Raw genomic sequence first — 12,843 nt, 5'->3', positions numbered from 1 at the left:
CAACCTAGAAGGGTGGGGTGGGGGAGATGGGACCGAGGTTCAAAAGGGAGGGGATATATGTATACCTATGGCCAATTTATGCTGAGGTTTGACAGAAAACAAAAAATTTGGTAAAGCAATTACCTTCAATTAAAAAGTAAAAAATTTTTTGAAAGAAAATAAAAAGAAGAGAGAGAGGGACTTCCCTAACTGTTCAGTGGTTAAGACTCTGCACTTCCACTGCAGGGGCATGGGTTAGGGGAACCCCACTGATTTACAGAGCAGCCAAACAGAAAAAAAAAAAAAGAGAGAGCGAGAGAGAGAAAGAGCCTCTCCAGCAGGAGGCTCATTACAGACCAGCCTCCACCACAGATTTTGTAAATGTGGAGAAGCAAAAGTACCACTAGATGGAGCAGGAACAAAAGACATCTATTTATTTATAGTTTAAGGAACACTGGCAGTCTTCAAAAGCGATCTTAAGAGATCCCTTTCTGAGTAAATGCAAGCTTAGTAAAGCTAGCTGAGTTACCTCAAAAACCTAGAAAAATCTTTAGCAAAATCAGAACTAGAACCTTATTCACTAATTTACTCCATGTTCTTTCCACAAAGCCATGCTGATGGGAAGATTCTTTTTCCTTCTTACACAGAGAACATTCCCAACAACGGTGCAGTTTTTTCCACATTTCTTAACTGAAGGATAAGAATTGTATTGGACAACACTGATTGGACAATACTTCAGGCAACAAGATGAAATGCTAGACACGTTCATAAATACATATACTCCCATGGTCCTCCCGATCTATCTTCCAGGGTCAAGATCCCAACAGGGTATCACACTGATTGCCTTTGTAATTCAGGCTGCCTGCTACTCTCTCTCCCAGCAACTGCTACCAGAATAGCTGTCTTAAGAGAGTGAAGGCCTCCAGTCAAAATGGCCCTCATTAAAGTCTACAAAAGCTGGAGAGGATGTGGAGAAAAGGGAACCCTCTTGCACTGTTGGTGGGAATGTAAATTGATACCATCACTATGGAGAACAGTATGGAAATTTCTTGTGAAATGGGGAATAAAACTACCATATGACCCAGCAATCCCACTACTGGGCATATACCCTGAGAAAACCACAATTCAAAAGAGACACATGTACCCCAATGTTCATTGCAGCAGTATTTGCAATAGCCGGGACATAGAAGAAACCTAAATGTCCAGATGAATGGATAAAGATGTGGTATATATATATGTGTGTGTGTGTGTCTGTGTGTGTGTGGAATGTTACTCAGTCATAAAAAGGAACAAAATTGAGTCATTTGTAGTGATGTGGATGAACCTAGAGTCTGTCAGAGTGAAGTTAAGTCAGAAAGCGGAAAACAAATGTCATATATTAACATATGTATGATACCCAGAAAAATGGTACTGAACCTATTTGCAGGGTAGGAATCCAGACGGAGTGGGGGGTGCAAACTGAGAGAGCAGCAGTGATATACACACACTACCGTGTATAAAACATTAATAGGTAGCTAGTGGGAAGCTGCTGAATAGCACGGAGAGCTCAGCTTGGTGCTTTGTGGTGACCTAGATGGGTGGCATGTGGGGAGCTGGGGGAGGTTCAATAGAGCGGGACTGATCTATACATATGGCTGATTCACTTCTCCTGGACAGCAGAAACCACTACAACACTAAAGCAATTACTCGCCAATTAAAATGTTTTCATTATTATAGAAGAAAGTGAAGGCATTGACTTCAGATGAATCCTCACAGAACTTGAAAGTTAGGTTTTATGAAAGGAGGGCAGAATGACTTGTTGGTTGTTTCCTAATTGGCCTTTTTTTCCTTCCCTTTTGGCAAAGAAACCTAATTCTTGCGGATGGGGGCATAGATTTCTTCTTAAATTCCTATCGCCCCCTTAATACTTTGCATCCAAAGATGGAGACAAAGATGAAAAGCGACGACCATTAAAGGACATGACTTCCACTGTTTTGAGAACACACTAGATCTTCCTGTTAATAAATACGAATTAATGATCTCACACACAGAAAAAATCACCGCTGTTCCAAATCCCAGGACTGATCAGGATCAAGTTCGACAGAGGCAAAAACCTGGACAAAATCTGCAGAGCAGGAACTAGGTTGAGATACACTGATAAAGGGCAATAAAACCAAAGGAGGGGAGGAGGAAAAAGCCCTATAAGATAGCCGACTACTCGGCTCATTGCCCATTCATTTGGACGGATTATGGAGCTGCCTCCACTTGTCCTTCTGACAGTCTATTTGCACGCTCTCCGGTCTAATCTGCAAAATTCGAGGTTCACTGATAGCAGGAGAAAACAGACGCACACAGACGGACCCCCTCCATTCAAGGAGAAAACAGATCCCTCCGCTACCCTTCCCCTTCCCGCCCTCCGCAGTCCCTCAGGCTGCAGGTGTCTGAGCCGAGTCCCGGGTGCAAGTCCCACAGCTCAGGGAAGCGCACCGCGCGCGGGGACCCCGCTCCGTTCCTTTCCCTGCGGTTACAGCCATGCCTCGGCCCACCGAGCGACCCGCGGCTGACAGAGCCCAACTCTTCACGGCGGCAATGGGCACCTCCAGAGAAGCACCCGGCCGACCGCGGCCTCAGGCGGGGCACTGGGGCTGGGCGAGCGGGCCACCGCAGGTTCCCGGGAGAGGTGAGCGAGCCAGCGGCTGACATTTTTTGTTTGTTCCAGACTGGATGGTGGATGGCGGTAGGCCGATGCTTTTTCGCCCGCTGAAAGTCAGCGAGAAAAACAGCGCGCGGTAACCAAAAGCACAGCACCTACGCCTGTCTCAATTAGGGTTAGATGAGAAATGGCTGCCACCAACCCGGGGCCCACCCTCCGCATCCCGCCGCGCCGCCGGCTGCGTCTCCTTATGAATGCAGCAGCCGGCGCCTACGCGGATTGGCTGAGCCTGTCCACCGCGGTTCTCGCGATAACCGGTCTTACAATTTTTTTTTTTCCGAAGTTCTGTTTCCGGTCAAAAGGATAGTCGCCGCCCCACCCCACGTTTCTTATCTGCAGATTTGAATCTTTATTTCGGACGTATGACCTTGTGACTTGAAAATTAACTTGAGTGCTTCTGAGCGCTGTTTTCCACCTCCCACCAGGTACGGCGCACGATATCATCTTAAACAAATACAGTTCTTAGAAAAAATGTAGGGCCAATACAGTGATGCTCAGTTCTGATCATCACATTTGATGGAGAACTTTAATAGATTCCCTAGCAGTACCGACTAAACCAGAATCTTGGTTCGGCTCGTTGGGCTGCCTCTGAGATCCTACCTGTTCCCTCCTCCTTAGACTGTCCTCTCAACTTTTTGAGCAGAGGATGTTTTTATTACATATAACTAACTACTTCATTCTTGATCTTAACATTAAGAACTGAATCTCCCTTTTATTAGGAAATAAAGGCTTTTCAATCATGGACTTTGCTTTAATGTGTCATGATCACATTAAGAAAGAACAACGCGCCATAAATTGTAGCAGGTTTTCATATTCGCTGGTATGATGCTGTTTTTCATATAATTGGCTGATCTTAAAAGTTTAACTTTTCAATTGGGTAAACTCCATGGAGCTGCCACTATTGGCATCTCTATATGAGAGAAAAGTAAAATGTCATGGGGATTTGATTTGATACGGGAACAACAAAAACTACCAAACGAAAAATTTCACATTTCCCTTCCCTAGATTTCCTGAAAAGGATCATCCATAATCCTAAGAGGCTGGAGTCTATTCCAGGCTAGTTGTTGGGTTAACTGCCTAAGAAGCCACAGTTAAATTAGTTAAGTTAGTTAACCCAGTAAGCTACTTTGGGAATCAGTTTAAATTTTTATCTCTTAATCTCTTTAAATCTCAGCTTCTTAATTTGTAAATGGGAATACTACTTGTCTTGCCCATCTCTCTGAGCTGTTGAAGTTTAAATTTAGGTAATGTGTTGGCTGAGATTTCTTATAGGAAAAAAGCACTCTAAGAACTCTGAAATGAGGGGGTTGGGATCATTCTCTCTACAGTGCTTGTGGATCTAGTTGAGTACCTCACGAAATGTTCAAAAACTGCTCTCAGATAATCATTTTCTACACCATATGCAATCTAGTAGTTTGGCTTACAGTCACTATTAATTAAATGGGAAACATGTCAAAAAATGAAATGCGCCTCTTCACAAATGTTTCTTTCAGGCCAAACTGAATTACTTCCTGCTGCTTGTACATACCATCATTTGTACACTTTGGAGCCTTTGCCCTAATATTCCTAATGTGTGCTTTTCGTCAGTTCTCTATATCTGCATACCTACCACAGAAGTCATGAGGGAAGGGGACAGAGATGAAGAAGAGAAAGCCCACAACTCGTCTTCTAAGAATGTATCTAGTAAGGGAGAAAGACAAGCAAACCAAAAGAAAAGCCTGCATAAATTGTGATCAATAAAAGTTCAAGTAATATCATGTGTGCTGAAGGACACAATTGATTTTTGACTCTGCAGAGGAATTAGCATGAACTGGATCTATAAATTGTCTAATTCTATAAGCAAAGTAACATTTTGAAAGTGCTTATAGAATCATTATCTCACTTGTATTTCATAAGGACCATGTGAAACAGATAGGGATTAGGATTAGCAACCCCACTTACCAATGAGGAAATTGATATTCAAAATGTTTAAACAATTTGTTGAAATGCAGCTGGTAGGCTGGCAGGGCCTGGACCTGAATCCACATATATTGCCCCTAAATTCGGAGGGAGGGCAATCTATTAGATTTAAATTCCAGCTTCAACTTCAGCCCCAAAGCCAAATCTATCAGAAAGTCTTCCTGAGCACTCAAGGTGTTTTCCCTCCTATGAAACCCCATTTCACATTTCTCTTAAGACACTAACCCACTTTGCATCTTATTGTAGTAGGTATGAATTTCATCTCTTACACTGAACTGCAGGATTCCACAGGATACAATCTGACTCCTGATTTAGCACTTACTGCACTTAAAACAGTGCTTTGCACAGGGCAGATAATACACTCTGTGTCATGTTAACACTGCCAACATTCTCTCAGCCATCTTGGTCATTTCAGACCCTTCTTTCCCCTTCATAACTAATTAAGTGCCAAGACTTGTCAGTTTTTCATTTCTTGCTTATAATCTTGAGTGTGAGACTTCTTTATATCTAGACTAATAACTTTTTAATTGATCATTGAATCTACAGGGCCTTTCCCAGGGCAATTTATCCTCCCAACTACCACTACATTCATCTTAATTTCTTTACGTCTCCTGTTTTCAAATCTTTTACCTATACAACATTTAAAACAAAGCCTTCCAGCCTCTGGCCTTAATTTACAATCCTAGTCATTGCTCTTAGTCTGTTCAATAAGAGCTCTTCATTTTAACTAAACCAGTGTATTAAACATGCCTTGAATATGCTTTGTTTATCCTCATATCTAGACTCTTACTCATTTCCATTATGCTCTTCTGAATATCTGCCCTTTTTTTTCACCCTGCCATGCCCATCCTAGGTAAAGGTAAATTCGCTTAGTTGTGTCTGACTCTTTGTGACCCCATGGGCTGTAGCCTACCAGGCTCCTCTGTCCATGGGATTTTCCAGGCAGTAGTACTGGAGTGGATTGCCATTTCCTTCTCCAGGGGATCTTCCTTACCCAGGGATCAAACCCGGGTCTCCCACATTGTAGACAGACACTTAACCATCTGAGCCAGCAGGGAAGGCTTCCCTCTGCTATGAAATCTTCCCTCATAGCAACCTTCCTTTCATAAACTTCAACAAACTGAAAGCTATATCACTCATTTGGCATATACTATGTTGTACCACAAATTGCTCTCTTCCTCTAAAGGAAATGTGAGATCTCCAAGGTCAAGAATAATGTCTCCTCTAGCATTTAACTTGCTTCCCAGGTAGCGCTAGTGATAAAGAACTGGCCTGCTAATGCAAAAGAAATGAGACATGGGTTCAATCCCTGGGTCAGGAAGATACCCTGGAGTGGGGCATGACAACGCACTCCAGTATTCTGGCCTGGAGAATTCCATGGACAGAGGTGCCTGGTGGGCTACAATCTATGGGGTCATGAAGAGTGAAGATACAACTGAAGAAACTTAGCACGAGCATTTAATTTGGTTCAACTCAGTAAGCATCTGTTATTTGACTGCTTCTCCATTATTTCCCCCCGTTATAGAAATACAAGAGAGACATGGACATTCCAATAACTGAAATATTTTGTTTTCCCAGAAACATATAATATCCAAAGTTTTCTATCACATATACCCAAAACATTTTCTCCTAACCATGTTATCTGTAGTCAGAAGCATCTCTGGTGTACTATATTGGGTCCAACTTCTTTATATTCTGCAGCAGTGATCCACATGTCCTGGAAGGCAGACAGGGATGCAAGAATAGAGCCTCCCATCCACACTGATATTTTCCTTTCTGGGGGAGCAATAACCTGCACAGGGGTGTTGGCAGGCACCATCTTTGCTATATCCTTAACTAGACGTTTATCTAAACCAGGGAAAGAGGTTGATCCCCCAGCAAGGATAATATTGGAGAAAAAAGCATTCCTCAGATCTGTATCGCATTTCATTATGCTGCTGAAGCACATCTTATCAATGCCAGGGGTCTCAAGGTGCATGAGACTTGGAGAGAAGAGGGCCTCTGGACAATGAAAGAGCTGGTTATGGAGCTTGAACTTCTTCCCATCAGGTAGTTGGTAAATCTTCTCTATACAGGCAGCTTTCTTGGCCTTTTCTTCTTCAAAGTTCATTGCCACATAGCAATAGGTTTCCTTAATGTCTGTGATGATCTTTCTGTCTGAAGCATGAAGCAGCATGATGCCCTTCTCCTTCAGCAGCATCATGAGGTGGTTGGTGAGGTCAAGACCTGCCAGATCTAGTTGCTGGACACCATGAGGCAGACAGTAACCCTCAAAGATGGGTACACACTGGGTAACCCCAGCACCTGAATTCAGCACAAAGCCAGTTGTGAAGCCAGCTGCAAAGAGAGCTAGCACCCCCTGGATGGACATAAAGAAAGCAGGAACCTCCAGATGCTCAAAAAACACCTCAGTGACCCGTTGCCGGTTGGCCAGTGGGTTCAGTGCTGACTCTGTAATCAAGACTGGGCCATCACAGGGCTTTAGCCCGAGGTTGTCATCATAGATATGCTGCCACATGATCTCCATGTCCCCCCACGAAGTAATGAGACCACGTTCCACTGGGTAGCTGTAAGAAGAGCAAGAAGATATATGGGAGCTTTAAATTTTTCCAGTTTTCACTCTCTTCAAACTTGGGTTAATCCTCATATTTATTAACAGTATCTCTTTATGGGTGGTGACTGCCAGCAAAAGATAGCCTAGCTACCTTCCTCTGAAATTTTTTGTTGATTTCCATCTTCCCTGTCCCTTTGGAATACCCTTTTTAATTAAAAAGAAAATAGGGAGATCTTCACATAATAGTAGTTTTCATATCAGTTAGCTGAAAACAAAAAGCCCAAATGACAAAGGTACCAGGAATTAACATTTCTAAATGAACTTGTATTTTATGAACGATGTTTATATATTTGAATATATTCGAATAGATACGAAGAGCAAGTAATGTTCACTCTTTAGGTATGTGGTACACTCAGAGATTTGTGCTCAAGCGTTTGCAATAACGCTGCCTGGCAGAGACTCTCGTTACTCGCTTTTTATCCTTTCTCTAGCCTCGGTCCCTCCTCTGGGTTCTCCCGCCTTCCCCTCCACCCGGTCCTGCCCGCCGGGAGAAGGCGGTACCTGATGGAAAGTGAGCTTCTCCGCTGCTCCGCTTGGTCTCCCACGCACACTTCCTGCGCGCCCTCGACGCCTTTGGCGCGGCCCACAATGTTCGAGTAGACAAACTGAGGCTCCCGGGACCCGGCCAGGCCCGCCTTGATCACTCCTGAGCCGTTGTCGATCACCACTGGTAGCTGGTAGTAGCTCATGCCGCCGCCACCTCCTGTCTCCCGGCTGCTCGGACTGCCGCGGCTGCGGGGAGCGAGGAGAGTGATGTGCGGGGTCTCAGTTCCTGGAACCCCGCGTCATAGAGGCCCTGGCACCGCCCCATGGGTCTGAGCCGGGCGGGCTAGGGAAGGGGTCGGGGGGAGCGGGGGAGGGGTTGGGGGCAAGAGAGTCCCAGGCAGAGGGCTTAATGGATGCAAGGTGCGCTCTAAAGTGCAACTTACAATTGCGTAGGCCTGGACCACTCCTCACCCCCTTGGAATCCAGGAATACCAATATCAGGAAAACCTGACTTTCTTCCCCAAAAGCTTAATAAAAAAAAGGCTTCACAAAGGGCTATCTCTAATATCTCCATGAGCTGTAAAAACCTTTTATTTCTCAACGTCATTAAGATGAAGTCACTCAGTCGAGTCCGACTCTTTGCGACCCCATGGCCTGTACAGGCGCCTTCATGGAATTTTCCAGGCAAGGATACTGTAGTGGGTTGCCATTTCCTTCTCCAGGGGATCTTCCTGACCCAGGGATCGAACCCGGGTCTCCTGCACTGCAGGCAGACTCTTTACCATCTGCTGCTGCTGCTGCTGCTGCTAAGTCACTTCAGTCGTGTCCGACTCTGTGTGACCCCATAGACGGCAGCCCACCAGGCTCCCCCGTCCCTGGGATTCTCCAGGCAAGAACGCTGGAGTGGGTCTTTACCAGAATGTAGATTCTGGTTAATACATGCCTGTCCAGGGTCCTGCGGGAAGTTCTCAGATGCTCCCTTGAAATTGACAAAAGGTGCAGAGATTTGAACGGGGAAAGTTTTGTATAAGGCGGGGCACGATTCACGCTTTTCAACTTCCTGAAAGAGAACTTTGTCAATTTCTAAAAGGAGAAAGGGGAAAAGTGCCAGGATTTAAAGTGTATTTAACATAAATTATATCTATACATAATCGGCAATACTTTGTTTCTTTCTCCGTGGTTTCTAAACAAAGTGTACTCAAAACCGAAATAGTACCATCTCACTTTTAATTTTTTTTTAGTAATCCCATCAGATTACTCCTCCAATCCTCGCCCCCGGCGTAAAATGGAAGCTCACTCTCATTCCCTAAAAATTACTGATTTTTAAGGGTGTATCTGCTTCTTTTCAGAATAAACGATATTACTTAGGTCATAAGAAGTTCAGGCTTAGAAGATATATGCACGCTGTGCAGCAAAAAGTACATCTTGGTGTCTGATTAAAAAAAAAACAACCCTGAATTTTGCACACCATATAGAAGATTTAAATTCACCCATTCCAGTCCATTTTAGTTCGCTGATTCCTAGAATGTCGACGTTCACTCTTGCCATCTCTTGTTTGACCACTTCCAATTTGCCTTGATTCATGGACCTTACATTCCAGGTTCCCATGCAATATTGCTCTTTACAGCATCAGACCTTGCTTCTATCACCAGTAACATCCACTGCTGGGTGGATGTTTTGCTTTGGCTCCATCCCTTCATTCTTTCTGGAGTGATTTCTCCATTGATCTCCAGTAGCATATTGGGCACCTACTGACCTGGGGAGTTCCTCTTTCAGTATCCTATCATTTTGCTCAGGTGACCATTATATCTACTACTGTGGGAAGGAATCCCTCAGAAGAAATGGAGTAGCCATCATGGTCAACAAAAGAGTCTAAAATGCAGTACTTGGATGCAATCTCAAAAACGACAGAATGATCTCTGTTCGTCTCCAAGGCAAACCATTCAATATCACAGTTATCCAGGTCTATGCCCCAACCAGTCATGCTGAAGAAGCTGAAGTTGAATGGTTCTATGTGAAGACCTACAAGACCTTTTAGAAGTAACACCCAAAAAAGATGTCCTTTTCATTATATGGGACTGGAATGCAAAAGTAGGAAGTCAAGAAACACCTGGAGTAACAGGCAAATTTGGCCTTGGAATGTGGAATGAAGGAGGGCAAAGACTAATAGAGTTTTGCCAAGAAAATGCACTGGTCATAGCAAACACCCTCTTCCAACAACACAAGAGAAGACTCTACACATGGACATCACCAGATGGTCAACACTGAAATCAGATTCATTATATTCTTTGCAGCCAAAGATGGAAAAGCTCTATACAGTCAACAAAAACAAGACCAGGAGCTGACTGTGGCTCAGATCATGAACTCCTTATTCCCAAATTCAGACTCAAATTGAAGAAAGTAGGGAAAACCGCCAGACCATTCAGGTATGACCTCAATCAAATCCCTTATGATTATACAGTGGAAGTTAGAAATAGATTTAAGGGCTTAGATTTGATAGATAGAGTGCCTGATGAACTATGGAATGAGGTTCGTGACACTGTACAGGAGACAGGGATCAAGACCATCCCCATGGAAAAGAAATGCAAAACAGCAAAATCGCTGTCTGGGGAGGCCTTACAAATAGCTGTGAAAAGAAGAGGCGAAAAGCAAAGGAGAAAAGGAAAGATATAAGCATCTGAATGCAGAGTTCCAGAGAATAGCAAGAAGAGATAAGAAAGCCTTCTTCAGTGATCAATGCAAAGAAATAGAGAAAAACAACAGAATGGGAAAGACTAGAGATCTCTTCAAGAAAATTAGAGATACCAAGGAAACATTTCATGCAAAGATGGGCTCAATAAAGGACAGAAATGGTATGGACCTAACAGAAGCAGAAGATATTAAGAAGAGGTGGCAAGAATACACAGAAGAACTGTACAAAAAAGATCTTCATGACCCAGATAATCATGATGGTGGGATCACTAATCTAGAGCCAGACATCTTGGAATGTGAAGTCAAGTGGGCCTTAGAAAGCATCACTACGAACAAAGCTAGTGGAGGTGATGGAATGCCAGTTGAGCTGTTTCAAATCCTGAAAGATGATGCTGTGAAAGTGCTGCACTCAATATGTCAGCAAATTTGGAAAACTCAGCGGTGGCCACAGCACTGGAAAAGGTCAGTTTTCATTCCAATTCCAAAAGAAAGGCAATGCCAAAGAATGCTCAAACTACCACACAATTGTACTCATCTCACATGCTAGTAAAGTAATGCTCAAAATTCTCCAAGCCAGGCTTCAGCAGTACATGAGCTGTGAACTTCCTGATGTTCAAGCTGGTTTTAGAAAAGGCAGAGGAACCAGAGATCAAATCGCCAACATCCGCTGGATCATGGAAAAAGCAACAGAGTTCCAGAGAAACATCTATTTCTGCTTTATTGACTATCAAAGTGTTTGACTGTGTGGATCACAAGAAACTGTGGAAAATTCTGAAAGAGATGGGAATACCAGACCACCTGACCTGCCTCTTGAGAAATCTGTATGCAGGTCAGGAAGCAACAGTTAGAACTGGACATGGAAAAACAGACTGGTTGCAAACAGGAAAAGGAGTGTGTCAAGGCTGTACATTGTCACCCTGCTTATTTAACTTATATGCAGAGTACATCATGAGAAATGCTGGACTGGAAAAAACACAACCTGGAATCAAGATTGCTGGGAGTAATATCAATAACCTCAGATATGCAGATGACACCACCCTTATGGCAGAAAGTGAAGAGGAACTAAAAAGCCTCTTGATGAAAGTGAAAGTGGAGAGTGAAAAAGTTGGCCTAAAGCTGAACATTCAGAAAACGAAGATCATGGCATCTGGTCCCATCACTTCATGGGAAATAGTTTGGGAAGCAGTGGAAACAGTGTCAGAGTTTATTTTGGGGGGCTCCAAAATCACTGCAGATGGTGATTGCAGCCATGAAATTAAAAGACACTTACTCCTTGGAAGAAAAGTTATGACCAATCTAGACAACATGTTCAAAAGCAGAGACATTACTTTGCCGACTAAGGTCCGTCTAGTCAAGGCTATGGTTTTTCCTGTGATCGTGTATGGATGTGAGAGTTGGACTGTGAAGAAGGCTGAGCGCCAAAGAATTGATGCTTTTGAACTGTGGTGTTGGAGAAGACTTGAGGGTCCCTTGGACTGCAAGGAGATCCAACCAGTCCATTCTGAAGGAGATCAACCCTGGGATTTCTTTGGAAGGAATGATGCTAAAGCTGAAACTCCAGTACTTTGGCCACCTCATGCAAAGAGTTGACTCATTGGAAAAGACTCTGATGCTGGGAGGGATTGGGGGCAGGAGAAGGGGACGACAGAGGATGGGATGGCTGGATGGCATCACTGACTCCATGGACATGAGTGAGTGAACTCTGGGAGTTGGTGATGGACAGGGAGGCCTGGTGTGCTGCGATTCATGGGGTCGCAAAGAGTCAGATACGACTAAACGACTGAACTGCACTGAACTGATAGAAGATTTTAAAACTAAGTACTCTCTAAAACTAGTGCAGAAGCAAGGAAGGAAATTCAAAACCAAACTACACATCCTTCCACCAGAGGCTGAAAGCGTCGCTTTCTCTCTAAAAGCTAAGTTCAGGGCTAGGGAGTTTGATGCCCCCCCCCCCCCCCCCCCCCCCCCGCCCCTGCGTGAGCGAGGACTCCAGGATCCAAGTGCAGTAGCCTCTTCCTAGCCAGCCCAAGCCCCGAAACACACCCAAGACACTCAGCAACAAAGAAGCTAATACACTTCTTTTCCATAGAAGAAAGTAAAGCTCAAAGAAGGGCCAACTAACGGATGCTCAGTTTCTAACTAGGGGCTTTGAAAACAATGTACGTAAATTCCAACTTTTGAAATGGTAGCACTATTTAACTGGACTTACGGTTATTTTCCGTTGGGGTTTCTTTGTTCTTTTGTTAAAAGTTACGGCTAGCTTTGTGAACTGCATGGTACAGCAGAGCTATGAAGAACTATGAGGGAGTTTCTCAAGCCCTTTTTACAGAGAGGTTTCCGTAGTGTAGTGGTTATCACGTTCGCCTAACACGCGAAAGGTCCCCGGTTCGAAACCGGGCGGAAACAGTTTTCATTTCTTTTT

The 12,843-nt window shown here is 44.0% G+C and overlaps 1 protein-coding gene and 1 non-coding gene across 2 annotated transcripts; one reads left to right on the top strand and one right to left on the bottom strand.

Moving 5' to 3' along the window:
• Positions 1–2,388: 2,388 nt before the first annotated feature.
• ACTRT3 (actin related protein T3) lies at positions 2,389–8,003 on the bottom strand. Its single transcript, XM_027958582.3, has 2 exons — positions 7,746–8,003; positions 2,389–7,197 (listed from the first exon to the last, which is right to left on the bottom strand). The coding sequence occupies exons 1-2, from the start codon at positions 7,931–7,933 to the stop codon at positions 6,279–6,281; spliced, it is 1,107 nt and encodes a 368-aa protein (XP_027814383.1). The 5' UTR covers positions 7,934–8,003; the 3' UTR covers positions 2,389–6,278.
• Positions 8,004–12,754: 4,751 nt separating this feature from the next.
• Positions 12,755–12,827, top strand: TRNAV-AAC (transfer RNA valine (anticodon AAC)). The gene has a single exon. It is a non-coding gene; the product is annotated as a tRNA-Val (tRNA).
• The last annotated feature ends 16 nt before the right edge of the window (positions 12,828–12,843 follow it).

Source organism: Ovis aries, chromosome 1 (genome assembly GCF_016772045.2).
Source record: "Ovis aries strain OAR_USU_Benz2616 breed Rambouillet chromosome 1, ARS-UI_Ramb_v3.0, whole genome shotgun sequence".
Taxonomy (NCBI): domain Eukaryota; kingdom Metazoa; phylum Chordata; class Mammalia; order Artiodactyla; family Bovidae; genus Ovis; species Ovis aries.
The sequence above is the reverse complement of the archived record's forward strand: the minus strand, read 5'-3'. Positions and strand labels throughout refer to the sequence as shown.